Source organism: Danio aesculapii, chromosome 17, assembly GCF_903798145.1.
Source record: "Danio aesculapii chromosome 17, fDanAes4.1, whole genome shotgun sequence".
NCBI classification, from domain to species: Eukaryota; Metazoa; Chordata; class Actinopteri; order Cypriniformes; family Danionidae; genus Danio; species Danio aesculapii.
The window spans coordinates 38,067,083-38,085,874 of record NC_079451.1 but is presented as its reverse complement, the minus strand read 5'-3'; the positions used below and the strand labels follow the sequence as shown (position 1 = coordinate 38,085,874).

General features: G+C 33.9%; 1 protein-coding gene across 1 annotated transcript; it reads left to right on the top strand.

Moving 5' to 3' along the window:
- The first annotated feature begins 7,234 nt into the window (after positions 1 to 7,234).
- ptger2a (prostaglandin E receptor 2a (subtype EP2)) lies at positions 7,235 to 18,389 on the top strand. The gene is made up of 2 exons (XM_056477472.1): positions 7,235 to 8,315; positions 16,106 to 18,389. Exons 1-2 carry the CDS (start codon positions 7,509 to 7,511, stop codon positions 16,394 to 16,396), a joined length of 1,098 nt encoding a protein of 365 aa, XP_056333447.1. The 5' UTR covers positions 7,235 to 7,508; the 3' UTR covers positions 16,397 to 18,389.
- The last annotated feature ends 403 nt before the right edge of the window (positions 18,390 to 18,792 follow it).

The window sequence follows — 18,792 nt, the reverse complement described above, 5'->3', positions numbered from 1 at the left end:
TATTTCATTTCATGGTGTACAATTTTGGTTATGTGTAAGAACAGTACTGTGAAAAAAGTATTTGTTTACTGCAGCTTGAATGCCGATCGATATTTGTCTTGTTTGCTGGTTCTGCCATCTAGTGGTTCCTATTTGAATAGCAGAAGCTGCTGGATGCTTGTGGTAAAAAAAACACGAAGCAATATGAAAATGTCGTTTGCAGGACTTGTGCAATGGCTTAAATGTTCACTTATTTTTTTCTACAAGCAAACAGTGTAAATGCATGAAAATGAAGAGTGAGTGACTACTTAAAACATACTTGTGATTTATATGGTGGTTAAAATTAAAAGTGGTCAATTGAATGTTGCTTCTTCAAATCTTGGCTTCTTAAATATTTATTAATTTCTTGTAGACTAAATGACTGAATGGTTCTAAGACAAAAAAAAGTAAATTTTCTGTCATGTATCCTGTTTGATTTTATTGTTTATTTCCATAATCATGGTTTAAAATGTCATTCAGTGTAACATAAGTTTAATAACATTTAATAATCCCTTTAATGATAACCAAATATATAAAAAATTTAGCATGGTGATCAAGTCGTTTCATTATAACATCAATATTATTTTTTATATTTTAATATTTAATATTTTTAAATTATGCACATTAGAAGGTGACTCGGTGGCTCAGTGGGTAGCAAAAAGCAAGAAAGTGGCTGGTTCGAGCCCAGGCTAGGTCAGTTGCCATTTCTGTGTGGAGTTCGCATGTTCTCCCTGTGTTAGCTTGGGTTTCCTCTGGGTGCTTCGATTTCACCCACAAGTCCAAAGACATGCGCTATGGGTGAATTGAATAAACTAAATTGTCTGTAGTGTATGTGTCTTAATCAGAGTGTATGGATGTTTCCCAGTACTGAGTTGCAGCTGGAAGGGCATCCGCTGTGTAAAACATGTGCTGGATAAGTTGGCAGTTCATTATGCTGTGGTGACCCCTGATTAATAACGGGACTATAATCCGAAAAAAAAAAATGAATGAATGAATGAATGAATTATGCACAGCATTTATTTCAACATTTTTCTTTCACAAAAGTTGTTTAATACTTGCATATTTATTTGTAGAACTATGTCTTATTTTATCAAATTTATTTTGTAAATTTAACCTTTTGCTTTCGCCAAATTAGATTAGATTAGATTAGATTCAAGTCATTGTCATTACACAGATAGACATATTATTGTACGAGTACAAGAAAACAAATAACAGTTTAGGTCTAACCAGGAGTGTAATAGCAGCAAGGGCAGGTTATGGGTATAAGATATATAAGTGTACTTATAGCGAACTATGGGTAATATTCACAAATGGATGCATTATGAACATTTTATACAGGTTGTACACTGAAAAAAAAAAACTATTATTTCTGCAAAATTGTTGCACACAAATTATGTGTTGAATTTATATAAGCAAATAAAACTTAGTAACGTTCAACTTAATTAGTTTGATTAAATTCAGCCCAAATAAATCATTTACAACCACTTAATGTAAAAAAATGATCAAATCCAAGCAATCATCTTTGAATATTTGTTTTCAATGTATTAACTATAATCACAGATTTACAAATATGAACATAATGTACAGGTTGCTATTAACTATCAGGAATATGCAAATAGATCTAAACATAATATACAGGTTGTTATTTACTATTATCAGCAATTACAAATAGATATGCGTATCATAAATTTATAAATGTATATTGTCATTGACATTGACTTAATCTAATTTATCAATAAGCACACACTTGTCTAATTACTAGCAAAAGCTGTTTTTTGTCCACATGGTAAAAGTGCCTCGAGATTAAGAACTTGTTAAAAAGACTTAGTCTCAGTACTGTCTGAGACATGCACTGGCAAACCGATGTTAGAGCACACTGCATTTACTTTATTTATTTAGGCTAGAATTGCATAATTTACTGATGTACAAATATGATGAGTTTATTGCAGCATTATGCTGTTATTTCTGTTATTCTTTGTCAAATCTGCGAGTTGATTGTTCATTCATTCATTTTCTCTTTGGCTTAGTCCCTTTATTAATCAGTGGTCACCACAGTGGAATGAACCGCCAACTTATCAAGCATATGTTTTACGCAGTGGATGCCCTTACAGCTGTAACCCATCACTGGGAAACACCCATAAACTCTCATTTACACACATACACTAAGGACAATTTAGCTTACCCAATTAACCTATGAAGCATATCTTTGAACTTGTGGGGGAAACCAGAGGAAACCCACGTGAACAAGGGGAGAACTAGGGGAGCGACATTCTTGCTGTGAGGCGATATCGCTATCCACTGCGCCACTGCATCGCCCTTTTATAATAATGAGTTAGTATAATAAAGTCTATGCGATGAAGTATATATTATTTAGTAATATAGTTATTAATTAAAATTACTTTAATTATGATTAAAGAAATTGCCAAGATTTATTCATTTCAATGATCCCAATTATACAAAGTTATATGGTCAATTGCATTTTAATTTATACATTTAGCATTGTTTTTCTTTGAATACTGAGCTATATTTATATAGATGCAGACTGTACAGAACAGTTTGTGATGTGATCCTCATGCATACTGTAATTGGCTGTAATAGTTTATCCTTGCTTATTATTTTGATTATGTTTTGTTACAAGACCACACACACACGCACGCACGCACACACACACACACACACACACACACAAACAATTACTGAAAGTAAGTGTTTGCAAGTGCACTCTTGTGTTATTTCACTTAGATCAGATTTAAGGTCACTTGTTTTAATAGACACACTACTATTTAAATGTTAAATGAGGTCGATAAAGTTTGTTTGAAAACATCCAGAACTGCAATGTAACTTGTGAAATAATATTACAATTCAATAATTAATAGTTTAATAGTTTTTATAGTTCCTAGTTTAAAAACTTACAATTTACATTTGTAAAAAAGTCAAATGTCAAAGCTATTTAGGCAGCATTTACCCCAGCCTTCAGTGTCACGTGAAGCTTCAGAAATATATTAAACTAAAATAGCCTTTTACTTTTGATTTAAAGAATAAATGTGTAGTAATATTACAAATCTTCTTACTTGATCAATATATTTATCCATATTAGTTTTTCTCAGTCGATTTGGTACATTTCTCAGATCTGAATTGAAATTTCCAAAACAGTAAGTGCATTTCTCAAAACAATGCGTACAAAGAGCAAAACACCATGGATTACCTGCAAAAGTCAGTCTCTTGTTCAATATCCTAGTTCATCTCTCTAAACGAAATTTCTCATTATGTACAGATAAGATAGTCAAATTGCTTAGTTATGTTGTCAATATAACAGTGTACTCTGGAGGAGTGTTCTGATGTAAACTATGACTAAAAAATGTTTTTTTACTGCTTGTACTGTAATTTGTTGACAGATCATGTCATTGTGATACAGAACGGAAAAGACAGCACTGCATATCACAAAGAAAAAGCTAAAGTATAAATGTAAACATATGACAATCTCCTTTAAGATGCACCTTTATTATAAAAAGTTAAGAATCACCTAAGAGAAATTTACCAATTCCAAAAATGCATTTTGACAAAATATTATGACAACTTGTTTAGCCATTTTGCATGTAAAGACTTATGCCATGAACAAACAATTAAACATTGTGGGGGGAGACAAAGGAAAGGAACAGAAAGAGAAACAGCAATTTTGATGTGCACAAGTGACACAGAGATGTGAAGATTGAACAGGTAGTTTTGAGAATTTCAATTCTGATCTGAGAAAAGCACCAAAGCGACTGAGAAAAGCTGTGAAATCTTACAATTTACTTTAGTAACAAGTGTTACATTTAGCTATTTAAGCAGCATTTGCCCCAGTCTTCAGTGTCACGTGATCCTTCAGCAATATATTAAACTCAAATAGTCTTTGACTTTTGATTTTAAGTACACGACATTAGTAACATTACAAATCTTCTTGCTCAATATAATATTTATTCCTATTAAAGAACGTTGAGTGCCATTTCACTATACTTTATAGACTGTAGAGGGCGCAAGATAAAAACAAATGAAAACCAGCTATTAAAAGGGATATAGTTTAATTGGTTTCTAATCTTTAAACGTGTAAAGTGATATAAGATTAGCAAATAAAGGCCTTTGTTATCATTCCTTTATGGCTCAATTATTTATTAGACGATGTGTCTCTTTTGTCTGCTTAACACAACTGAAATCTGATCTAATCTGATCTCTTTCAGTGGATCTTATCCAAACGTTTCAAGTCAGTTTGCGGTCTCCATGATCATGTTTGGTCTGTAAACATGAGCAGAATCCCAGCAATTTATGCTGTAGGCTAACACATGTATTGAATTTACACACGCTTGTTTACGTTAGATAGCCTAATATGCTTGCTCTGCAAATGCAATCATTGTCAGTGTCAGTCTAACTCACTTCAGTGGAAATAGAAAAAAATGAATAAACAAAATACATTAAACTTCAGAAGAACTTTTTCAGTAACGTACCCATGCAACTTTTTGGATTACTGAAACATTTAGCAAACAATATGGGTAAGTCTCTTCTGAATATTCTCTGAATTAAAAAAAAAAGTTTAGACAAATACTTAAACATTTCAGAAAAGTTTCATTAATGTATATCTAACATTTTTGGCTAATCTGTTTGAAAACCTTTTGGTAAGACTTAATTTTGATGGTCCCTACTGCAGATTTTGTTGACTAAAAGTTGCATTGAAACTACTGGAGACACCAATTACTTCTCATTTGAGTATTATTAGACTGTCTGCTTAATATCTGCTCCTTCAACAGACGTTTAACTGTCTATAAGAAACTTTGCAAGTACATGTCAACTTTCACTAACCCTAACCCCAACCTAACAGCATTATCAACTTATAATCTATTGATAATTAGTTGGTATGTACATGCAATGTAACTTAAATTCAATAAAATGCGTTAAAGGGACCATCAAAATAAAATGATACCAACTTTTTTAAGGTACAAATTTCTCAGCATAAACAAACCTATTAATTTACAGGACATTAATTTACCTAATTTCTCCTAATGTTTCATGTTATATGTATATATAACACAAAATTAGCTAATTAGCTATATATATATATATATATATATATATATATATATATATATATATATATATATATATATATATATATATTATATATATATATATATATATATATATATATATATATATATATATATATATATATATATATATATATATATATATATATATATATATATATATATATATGCAAGCGGTCCCATTCTATCCTAAAACACTCATTGTGCAGAAAGGACCAGAACCCTTAAATAAAAGAGTACAAAAATCCCCTCTGGCAACAGTTCAACGCGTAGCAACATGCTTGAGCTTAGATCCACACAGCCCAACCTTAAAAACATCTCTCAGCACTCACAAAGGACTGTTAAAGAGAGAGATAGCTGGTTTATTATGTGAAACTAAAGAAGAGAGCTAGGGCAGTAAAAAAAATATTTTAGCTAGACAACTGTGTTTTTTTCTGAGAAGTATTTTTGGGTTTTCTTTCATAAGGTTTTCAATGGATAAGACTTAAATAATCTAAACTTTTCAGAACAAATGTATTTATTTGATCAGTTTTATCACCTTTTGTAATTGTCATATTAATTAATGCATTAATTAAAATTATGTTATTTATTAATTATAATTAAATATTTTAAGAAATTCAAAGAATTCTTTGGTGGTATTTTTACAATTTATTTAGATTTTCTTCCATTAAAATTTTAGTTAAAGGGCAGCTATGATGAAAATCATCTTTTGGGAGCTGTTTGGAGAGGACTGTGTGTAGGTCTAGTGTGTCCACAGTCATATTGGGTTGATATAAAGTCAATAAGTCTCTTTTTTTTAAATGTCCTATTTTTAAAATAAGATCCAAATCCCTCCCATTTTGAGGCCAACTGCAACGTGACATAGGAGTGCAGTTTCCCCGACCCCGAATTGATTGACAGCCACGTATTAACATGTCTCCATTTTAACGCATATAATCATATCAACAAGACAGGACGTGTGCAAAGCAACTGGGATTGAAAGATTTGTTCAGCTCTCTGTGATCATCAATCCTCATCAAATGTGATCAAGAGTGAGTTTTACAAGCTTAAAACGTTTTAAAACAGTGCATGTTTGTAATGAATTACAGCAATTTTACCATCTTTTTCACTTTATCACCACAGCCGCATGTCAGTACAATTTTAAATGAAGACGATTCAATCCCAGTTTGTGGACGTTAAATCAGTTTTATTTTGTACATTAAGATAATAGAGATCCATACAGCAGTGGATATTAAAGTGTATCCTGTCATATTTGCCGTGCAAAAACAGTGCAAAGTTAAGCGCGCGTGCTGTGTGTGTGCGTGAACTTTGTAACAACATTGTGTGTGTATCATCATTGCAGAAAGGCTTGAATTAACTCCACAACAAATACATCAAATAATCATTGGGAAAGTTCTTACTGTAGTATTTCTCACAAACGTTATGGGAGATCTGCTTCCTTCATGTCTGTCACTGTGATGTTTATCTGACACAGCCGAGGCGAAGATTGAGGCACACGTGGGAACGATGGGTGTGGAGAACTAGCATTAACGGCACAAGCAACAAAAACAGCTACATTGAGTTTAGAGCAGAAAATCCAATGTTTTGAAAGGTGTAATAAATAATCTGATGGGGGTTTTGAGCTAAACCTTTACAGACATTCTAGAGACACAAAAGACAAAAAAAAAAGGGAAAACAGGTGCCCTTTAAAGTTTTAGAAATGTATTAGTCTTTCTTTTTGTTTTGAAATTATGTCTATTGTTTATATAATACTTTTATTCCAATTTTTGTAGTTGTAGTCACTTTCATGACTGCCATTTTAAGTGCCAATTCAATGATAGCTCATTATTATCTTGATCTGTAGAATTAAAAAAACATTTTCTCTAAAAACAAATTTAGTCACGTAAATCACAAGTAACCGTTAAGAGGCCATTTAATCCGATTACTATAGTATGCAACTATAACAGCCACAGTAGTAGTAGAACACACACACCGTAGGGCTCTTTGGGATCCCAAACAGTCAGGAAACAATTTCTCTACGCTTTTAAGGAAGCTCAAATTTCTCATCTCTGTGTCTGGATCAGCATATGTGTGTGTGACTGCGTGTGTGGGAGTGTGTTGAAGGTGGGGTCAAGACAATGACGTTGTTTCACCAACCAACGGCTCATTCAGCAGAGGAACTCATGGCTCATAGTGCATTCTCAACCGCCTCTCTGCCTGGAGAGCATGGGGCAGGCAAAGAGGCAAGTCTGCGTGACTCCGGAGGCTTTCAGAAGCACACCACATTCAGCCTGAAGATGAACCACCTTTGAGAATTTCAGAAATTTGCATCAGGAAGGGATGATCTGAATGGAGTTTTGCATGCTCTCAAACATGCCGACGTCTTAAAGAGAAACTTCCAAGTAGGAGTTTTGATTGAATCCAACTGCAGGAATGGGCACTGATAATGGGACCTGTAGTGACAGTGTGAATGTGGAGCAGAACGGGGGTCCAGCCATCAGCGCTATGATGTTTGCAGCTGGAGCGCTCGGGAATGTGCTTGCGCTGATTCTTCTGGAGTTTCGGAGGAGGAAAGAGAAGAACCGGCAGCGGCAGTCTCTTTTCCACTTGTTGGTGACCACTTTGGTTATTACGGATCTAACGGGAACCTGCTTAATCAGTCCTGTAGTGCAAACAGCGTATTTGACTAACACCACACTGGTTGGGATGAGCGAGACTCATGCGGTTTGTAAGTATTTCGGATTTGCCATGACTTTCTTCAGTTTGGCCACGCTTTCTGTCCTCCTGGCGATGGCACTGGAAAGATGCATCTCCATCGGGTATCCATACTACTACGGGAGGCACATCACTAAACGCTGCGGTTACATCACCATCCCTTGCATTTATCTAGCCTGCTTTCTGTTTTGCCTGATGCCGTTTGCGGGGTTTGGGAAATATGTGCAATATTGTCCTGGGACTTGGTGTTTCATTGCCATGAATCCAGAGGAGATCGAAGACCGAGCGTATGCCAATGTTTATGCCACGGTGATACTATTTATTGTGATCATTATAGTGGCGTGCAACTGTTTTGTGGTTTATCATCTGGTGCTGATGTACCGGAGGCGCAAGATGAACCGGAGATCAGTGCAGACCAGGAGCAAAAGGGACAGGAGGTACTTCTCGTGGGCAGAGGAGGTGGAACATCTCATTCTTCTCGTCTTCATGACTGTCATCTTCGTCATTTGTTCCCTGCCGTTAATGGTAAGATTTATTGTATGTGATTGTAAGGATAGAAAATAACTACAGTTGAATTATTATCCCCCCTGTATATTTTCCCCCCAATTTCTGTTTACGAAGAGATTATTTCAACACATTTATAAACATAATAGTTTTAATAACTCATTTCTAATAACTGATTTCTTTTATTCTTGTCATGATGACAGTAAATAATATTTTACTAGATATTTTTCAAGACACTAGTATTCAGCTTAAAGTGACATTTAAAGGCTTAACTTAATTAGGTTAATTAGGCAAGTTAGGTTAACTAGGCAAGTCATTGTATAACAATGGTTTGTCCCGTAGAGATAATTGGAAAAAAATATTGCTTAAGAGGGCTAATAATATTGACCGTAAAATGGTTTAAAAAAAATAAAAACTGCTTTTATTTTAGCCAAAATAAAACAAATAAGACTTTCTCCAAAAGAAAAAATATTTTAAGAAATATCGTGAAAAATTCCTTGCTTTGTTAAACATCATTTGGGAAATATCTGAAAATGAGGGCTTATATCTATGATTTTAAGTGTAATTTGTAATTTTCTAAATGTTAACAATCAAGTAATTTCTGCATTTCCAGATGAATCGATATGCAAAATTTCCCTTAGGCATTAATAAAGTATTTTGTAAATGCTGAAAATATAATATTTCACCAGGGTTATTTCTGTAGTATTGAGCAGCTAATGTAGGTTTTATTAGTAGATTGAATAGTTTTATCTTCTAATCATTTAAATTTGTTGTTAAAGTAATTAACTACATTAGTATTATTAATTGTGCATTTTTAAATTAATATACTTTCAACTAATTTTCATTTTATGTTACACTGTAAAAAATATCCGTTAATTAGGAGTTTCCGTATTTTGAGGCTCACATGGTGTTTTCTGTATATGCATTATGGGAGTTTTATTTCTGCTCTGTCGACTTTTGTTGTTGAAAAGTCAATACTCCAGATTAAGGAAGTGACTTTTATAGACATTTTAGTAATTTGAGGCAAGATATTATTTAAGAAATTGAATAGATAGAAATAAGTCTTTAAAATAACGGAATCAATACTGGCAGTTTGTTACCAGGTTTTTGTACTGTAATTTACAACACCAAAACAGACAATATATCACTTTAAAAATGTCAACAAGAGTCACTTTTCAAACTTTTTAACATCGTAAGCTGTTGGAGGAAAGATTAAGATCTCATAAGGCAATTCAAAAGCATAAATAATTACATTAATCACCAAATGCGGAAAACTGTTAGATGTTGTGTTAGACAAACAATACAAATTAGATAGGCTACTGTGAAACAAAAAAAAAACATAAACAATATTTATATAAATGAAAGTGTAAGTGTTTATATTACAGGGTTTATATAGATTCCAAGTCAAATTTAAGACTTTTTAAGACCATTTTAAGACAATAATGAATGAAATTTCAAGACCAAATGCTGAAGATTTTTAAAATGGCCAAGTTAAAACCTTAAAAAAACATTATGTCACTGTAAGGAAATAGAGTTAACAAACAAACGTTTCTTAAAACTTTTCTTCAAATATATTTTTAGTGATTAGATAGGTGGCTCGAATGGGTATAGCTTTACATGGACATACAGTAGGAAAATGAAGACCCATTAAAAATGATTTAAGACCTTCAACGCAATTTTTCAATGGATTTAAGACTTTTTAAGGCATAAAAATTGTTTTTTGAAAATTAAGACACTTTAAGTCTTTTAACACCCCGCAGATACCCTGATATTAATAACAAGATCCCAAATAGCAAATAGAAAAGCAACAATATTAAATAATTCTTTTTAAAATGCCAAAATATTTTAATCACACGCCTTTCCTATCTGTCCCATGATACGATGGATGGATGGATGGATGGATGGATGGATGGATGGATGGATGGATGGATGGATGGATGGATGGATGGATGGATGGATGGATGGATGGATGGATGGATGGATGGATGGATGGATGGATGGATGGATGGATGGATGGATGGATGGATGGATGGATGGATGGATGGATGGATGGATGGATAGATAGATAGATAGATAGATAGATAGATAGATAGATAGATAGATAGATAGATAGATAGATAGATAGATAGATAGATAGATAGACAGAAACCTTCAGATAAATTACAGAATATATTTAGAATTTATATTTTATATTAAACTTAATTTATTGTGCAAGGGGATGTTTTGGTTTCTAAGTAACCACATACTTAGTTACTGCATGGTTCATTGACAAAAACAAAATGAAAAAAGTTTTGATCCGCCTTGGAGAAGCTGATTTTCATGACGCAAAACTCCACTTAAACAATATTATCTGTGCACAAAAGCATTACGCAAATAACACTACAGCAAACTGAGATCTTGTGTTTTAGTGCAGCCATCCCAAGATCTTGGTGTCACATGACAAAAAGCTGATAATCATCTCATCTCAGAACTTGTTCACCAACAACAACAGATCCCTGTGAGATTCAGATAGCTGGAGTATGTTTTTCTTGGAGTGTATTATTAATTCTTGAGGTTGTCACGCATAAACACTCTTGCTGACAGTCTGTTTTTTTAATGTAGTGTACCTGAAAGCAGACGCGAACACCCCTCACTCACCCTTCAGTGATCTGGAACAATACCGGCCTGGTTAATTATTTAAAATGATCAACCGTAGGCAAAGGACATTAACGTATTAAAGTTCAGTATACTTGTGGCTCCTTCTGACTCAGAGTTCGTTGCAAACATATCACTGATTCACTGCTTTGAATTGAATTTATTAGTGACAATTGGATTTCAGCATAAATTATAAGTAATATAATTTGACATCCCAGCAGACCACTGATTATGGAAGCAGGTAAATGTAATGATGGAGGGCTCCAGTCTGGTGATGCATTATAACCAGTATCATTTTATAATAATAATTGCCTCCTTCAGATTTATGGGGATTACGATTTTTGTTAGTTTGTTTGTAACTAAACTTTACTGTTTACTATTTTTGAAGGTTTATTTGCACTAAAAAAACGTATGAAACTTTATGTCCAATCAAACTAATAGTTTTACCTGAAGTAATTAACTTTTTCTTTAAGCAGTATTTTTAATCAACTGAAAGTGTAGTTTAACAATTGCCTTATTTTATTGTCTTCATATAATAATTTTAATAATTCTTAATTCTTTAAACCTACCAATTAGGCTATTATGAAACATCCTAACTTACCTGTTAAAACCTTTGTCCTGTTAAAATCTTAATATAAGTTATATATTTAAAACATGAACGTATTACACTGTAAAAGGATCAATACTGTTGATTAATTTTATTCATATTGCAATGATTATTTTACTAACGTAGAATAGAAGATATAAAACGAGATCATTTGATTACACAAACAAACATGTGCGACTATGACCTCTAGTTATATTTTTTTATGTAAATCTAGTTAGTTGTAGGCTTTTTACTTTTGATAAAGATCTGTAACTTACATCATATCGGCAGTTTGTTGATGATGAAATATACTTTTAACTAATTTTCAGTTAATGTTACACTGTATATATCTGTAGATTCAGTATTTTGTGATATGTGCTGCGTCCCAATCCGCATACTATGCGTTCTAATCAGTATTTGAAAATAGATATGTAATGTGTTTAAATAGAACTACAAACGCGGGTGAAAAGTGTAAATAAACTACAAACATGATGGCCGCGCGAGACCAACCGTCAAGTAAAGTGACTTCGGTAAAGATGTTTGAATGACTGTTAGTCAATATCTAGCCCACTGGAAAATAACTAAATCGCATTATCTGTGTTATGTTTCATCTGCAACAACAATACTGAACTTATATAAAGACGTGTTTGGACGTCAAAACGTCTGAATGCATAGTTACCCAAAGACCTGAGGAGATTTCTCTGCATGAAAGACTAAGATTAACCTGCTGCTGCTTCTCCAATAGGGTAGGAAATTAAATACAACAGAAATGTGGATGGTGTGTGGATGATTGACAGGGGGCATAACTAACACAACGATCTGTTAAAGAGGGAGTATATCCTAAAGCTTGCATACTCTTCTGTTGCACACTCAAAAGTATAAACTTTTCCTTCTCAAAAAAAGTACATACTTTTTGGGTGTAGTACAAGTATGCGAATTGGGACGCAGCATTACATTGGTGTTTTCTGTTTATTTACAGTTGTGAACTGCATTATGGGAGCTTTTTCTCTGCTCTGTCGATTTTTTTTTATGTTGAAAATTTAACACTGCAGATTAACACTTTTATTGGCATTTTAGTAGTTTGTGTCAAGATATTATTGATTAAGTAAGAAAGAAATAAGTCTGTACACTGTAGAACTTCACAAAACCACGAAAAGATCCGTATTGCTTATTAAATCTCTTCATATTGCAATGATTTGTCTACTAACATAGATTTTAAAATGAAATGCCATACATCATTTGGTTTTAATGTTAAAAAATTCAACACTGCAGATCAGCTAAGTAACTTTTATTGGCATTTTAGTAGTTTGAGACTGTAAGATGTTTTAAAAAAGAATTAAGTCTGTACACTGTAGGACTGCAAAATACTACGAAAAGATCTGTATTGTTGATTAATCCTCTTCGTTTTGCAATGATTGAGATACTAACGTAGATAGAAGATATAAAATGAATTGCCAGTTAGGCTAGATTTGCGTCATAATTTGGTTACACAAACAAACATGTGCGACTATGACCTCTAGTTATAGTTTTTTATGTAAATCTAGCTAGTTGTAGCCTTTTTTAAGTTCGATAAAGATCTGTTACTTACATCATATCGGCAGTTTGTTGATGAAGAGAGAATTCGCGAGTGAAAAATGCTCAAGTCCAGTCAGTTGAAGCGCCCTCACTCCAAAACAACTCCACTGTTTTCAGCGGTGTCTATTCTAATGACTTTGATTGGCCATTGTATTCATAAACTCAACAGAATCGTGTGTGATTGGACAACATTATCAGCGCTGCAATATATACATACGTTTTTAACTTTTCCGTTTGTTTTAAGACTTCACTCTTGTCACGAAAGTCGTAATAGATTTTTGGTTTAATCGTGCAGGGGCATTCCTTCAACTTTTAACTTTGTAGAGCATTTATGACAAATTCGTACAGAAACACATTTATTTATTTATTTATTTATTTATTTATTTATTTATTTATTTATTTATTTATTTATTTATTTATTTATTCAAATGTATCAGAATCGTCATTCAAAGCATTCAAAGGTGACAATACAATAATGTGAAAATTACAAGTACAAAACGGAATGTATCCTGGTTCCTATTACCAGGAAAAACTACATTATAACCTAATGTTAAAGTTAGCAATAGATCCTCTTAAGAAGCTTTTCATAACTGAGATGATATGAAACTGTTAACCTAGTAGCTAGCCTAAGTGTACTATCATTTAGTGATAAAAACGACAGAGAACAAAACAAAGGCTTATGTAATAAAATATTATGAGCAGAAGCATCAAAACTTTAATTTAAGATATTTCTGCTCTACACTGTTTGTTGTTAATATGTAAAAGTGTGGAATGATGAAATAGTTATGATCTAAACTGAAAGTGTGAAATGATTTCAAGTTTTTATAGTGTTAAATATGAGTCATGGGAACTCTGGAGTGAAAACATCTAGAGAGTGGATTATATACTCATGACTCCTTCCACGGGTGATGGAAAGTGCAAATCTGGGTTTTACCATGGTTACTTTTAAGCACACTTAAAATCTTAGTTGCCCACAAAACTGTGTGCCAACTGAAATAGCACGCATTCAAATACTGCAATCAGTGTGGGAAATGACTGTCTCCTGCCTTTTAAAGTCTTATGTAATGTTAGAGTAATAACTCATTGATGAGAAGTAATATGATTTATGCACATTATCTTGTGTGTGAGATGAAACATATCCCTGTTGCTGTCATTAATAGTGATAAGTAAGCTGGTAGAAACGCATTGACAAATATAATGGTTTCGCACTAAACAGATTAGATTTGATTTGTGGGATGTGGAAAAGCAACATTAATTATTAAATCCTTAATGCAAAACTATACTTAGGACCAGACAACATACTGAGGCTCCACATAATCTCACCACAATGCTTTCATTACAGCTAATGCTAACAGCTGGCAGACAACATACTTGATTTAGCCTATGATTTAGCTTGCTCACTCTATCTATCTATCTATCTATCTATCTATCTATCTATCTATCTATCTATCTATCTATCTATCTATCTATCTATCTATCTATCTATCTATCTATCTATCTATCTATCTATCTATCTATCTATCTATCTATCTATATTGAATATATATTTGGGATATTGTTATTAAAGAGGTGGTCCACAGTGTATTTTTAAGGCTTGGTTGTGTTTATAAGATGCAAAGCGATGTGTGCTCATGCGTCATTTGTAAAAAATCATGTTATTTTTTCATATATCTTACTTTGATTATATTCAGCTACTCATGAAAATGAAATACTCATATTTCAGCTAACATGAAAACAGCTGTCATATTTCCTAGTTCCGTCAAAAGGCCCACCCTCAAGAGGCTCTGATTGGTCAGCTAATATAATGTGCTGTGATTCACGGGTCACCTCCGCGTCACAAGGAAGTGCCAGGCCTTTAATAGCACGTGCTGTGCCTCCGCTGTGTATATACTGTCAGTCAGAGTAGCTGTTAGCCGTATCAGTTTGAGCCTGAATCAGACAGAAAATGAAGAGGACACAGTTGAACCTCACTTCTGCTCTCTAAAATAAAATCTGGCAAGTGTCTTTCACATATATTCGAAAGAAGCATATGCAAGTAATATAAAACGTTCACATATCTTTTGCGAGTTAATTATTTGAGGTGTAGAACGCAGGGAAAACTGCTGCATAGAGAGATGCTGCAGCGCTGCTGAAGAGTGTAGGTGTTTATAGCAGTTTGATGGATAAATATGAATTTGAAGCTAAATTTTTATCCGTGCCAAACAGCATTTTCTGTTGTTCACATCCTTGTTTACGTCCTCACTACAACATACCGTTAACGCTAGACACTATGCATACATCAATTATAACAAATAAAAATAGTTGCTGGTTGCGGCTCACAATCCATAGCTTCCTCTGTTATGGTGGGAGCTGTTCCTTCTTTGAGGAGTTTTTAGCTGAATCCAGCACTGAACTGGGAAAGATTCTGGAGGTTCTCCTTTGTCAAATGCTAGCTATTTCTTTTTTATAATTCTCTGGAACATAATTAAAATTAAACTGTAAGCACTTCTCTCTTTGTGTCGTGTCCTTTGGAAGCCCAAACACAGAAACAGAGGAAGCTCTGTGAAAATAGCAGCGTTTGGATGGTATTTTAGCTTTCTCTGCTATAACATTACAACGCCTCTGGCCATGCCCCTTTGCTGCACAGGGTGTGTGGTGAATACACGTATCCTGAAGCATTTGTAATGTCATTAACCCGGATGTATTTTTTGTAGTCCCCAAACTTCGTTCACTGTAGGCTTTGCTAAGCTAACTCTGTAAAAGCCAATGTCTCCCTTTGCATCTATCTATCTAGTGAAGTGAAATCTGATCTAATCGTCTTGAAATATAAATATTTCTGCTTGACATTTAATACATTATTTTTGAAAATGCATACAGTATGTGCATACCTTCATGCCTCCCTGGTTTGTTTTGGTAAATCTCACACTGTACTCAGAATATAAAAAAAAATGCTGAATGACAGGTTCATCTGTCAAAATACCATCTGTGTTTAATGTTGGATGATGCCTCTAAATGACCTTCTTCTTCTTCTCTTCAGATCCGTGTGTACATCAACTCCATGGGAAATCCTGGAAAAAACAGAAAGACTGATCTCATAGCTCTGCGGTTTATCTCTGTCAACTCCATCATTGACCCCTGGGTGTTCATCATCCTCAGCCCCTCGGTCCTGCGCTTCCTTTGGGGAGCGTTGTGTAAAACCACCTTCATGCCCTCCAGAAACTCACTCTTCAAAACATCCATTTCCAAGAATCCAGCAGGTCAAACTGAGCTTTACCAACCCAACTCAGTGGAGACCACACACCTCAGCAAGTCTGTTCAGATGATCTGAAGCGATGATGAACTGGAGAATTCAAATTAAAAGCATTGTTTTTTTTGGCAGAAAAGGCTCACTGAGGTTTTAAATAAGTTCTTTGACAGAGTTTCAAATTCGGTTTTACTTACAGTGTTCTTTAGTGGCGGTTCAATCCACTGTGGTGACCCCTGATAAAGCAGTGATTAAGCCAAAGAAAAGCAAAGGAGAGTGAGTGTTATTCTTTAGTGCTGGAAAGTAACTGATTACATGTAATCTAATCTGGATTACATATTCAAACTACAGATTACAGTTACTTTTTACTGTACTTTTATGGATTAAAGAATTAGAAATAGTAAATATGAGATTACAGAAAGATTACAAGATGTTCTCAGGCAATGGCAGTAAATAATTGTTTCATCCTAACACTTTTTTTATTCATATTTTCAGATCTAAATAAAATCAATTGTTGTAATTTAGATTATGCCTTGTAAAAGTCATGTCAATTCATTCGGTCAGAATCTATGCTTAGTTAATAGACCAGAAATGAAAGGTAATCCAAAAGTAATCCAGATGTAATCTACGATTCAAGATAAAAATACATGACCTATAAAAGTTGCAGATAACTATTTTTATTATGTCATTTGTAATCAGCCACAGATTACAATTTGTAAGTAAACCACTCAGCACTAACTTTCTTTCTAGCCATGCATCCATTCATTCTTCAATCCATCTAGCTATCATTTGTAATCAGTCACAATTGCAATTGGTAAGAAATCCACTCAGCACTATCCATCCATCCATCCATCCATCCATCCATCCATCCATCATTTGTAATCAGTCACAGATTACTATTTGTAAGTAATCCACTATCTATCCATTCATCCATCCATCCATCTGTCTATGTCATTTGTAATCAGTCACAGATTCCAATTTGTAAGTAATCCACCATCCATCTGTCCATGCATCCATCCATCATCCATCCATCCATCCATCCATTATTTGTAGTCACAGATTACTTTTTGTAAGTAATCCACTTTCTATCCATCCATCTATCTATCTGATCACTCTAGAAAAACATCTTCATGGAATAGTCTGCTGTTTCGGCGGTGATCTGTTTGTTTTTTTTTAATCTCAAAGCAGATTCAGAAACCCCTGAAGACCGTGAGGTCAAAGGGACACAGTATGTTCCCTCAACCCCTACAATAATTGTTTTGGGACCGGGAGCCCCATTAACTGCAATCGGCAGAAGAAAAACTTGATAAACGTTTAAGGCATGTTTAGTAGGCGTTCAATCATAGAGGATTTTCCAGTTTTTTAGCGACACAGAAACTGTCCTGAAGCTATCATGATCACTGGTTTTCCAGTTTTACCAGGGTTGTGCTTTTTCAGGTCAAAGTTGAAAAGGCACATTTTCCTAATCCTAGTCCGTCACTTTGGACTCTTTTGCTGTCGAGTGAATCATGTGATGCGATTTTCTGCAACTCGAGCAGTTCTTTTAAAGCTACATGTATGCGTGTATTTATCTAATCAATATATTTATTGTGCTTTAATTTATGTTGCCACAATAGTGACATATATGTGTCTTCATACGTAGGCTGACGTGATTCAGTGTTAATCATTTCTTTCATGTGAGAGAATACGACTGTACATAATTGTACATAATTACAGTATAAGCATGTAAGCATGACGACATGCGTGATGCTGTTGAATAGCTACTACAGACCTGTTTTTTGTGTCAAGATACCTGTTTTTCTGTGCCTTCGAGGCTCTTGAATGTACTTCTGATATAATATGATGTCTGTGCATGTACAGTAATTCATCTAGAATTGTTGTGACATTGTCTGTTAAATGTATTGTATTCACATCATAGCCATTTACATGAACTGCATAAAGGAGGAAATCGATAATAGATGAGAGCCTGGGGCAAGATTGTTTGTTAAAATACAGTTAAGTTGCTGGATTTGAATTTGGGAAGCAATTTGGTTTGAATGTAAGAAAATGTAATTAAAATATGTACTGTAAATGCAAAGTTTGAGTGTTGTCTTGTCAAAGCTTTGTTTGACAGCTTTAAGGGTTTTGTTTTGAAGGTATATACGCCTTTTGGATAAAAGATTACATTCAAGTTCTATGATATGAATGCTAAAAAGAAGTCATTTCAGATTTTTGCCCCAACATGCTCAACAATCATGTCATAAAAAAAGAAGAAACCATGCATACTCTTCTTGAGGTCATATACTGTAGGTTGAACTGAAATGCATTTGTTGCACACGGTCCCGTTCCACAACTAGATTACTTTAAAAAAATGGTGACAACCAGATTTGTTGTTAGCTCTTATAATGATATAGATATATTAATCTGCATTTTGTGTGCTGCAAGAAATCATGTACACTCAAAAAATTACGTTTGCTATTTTATCAAACTACTTATTTTAA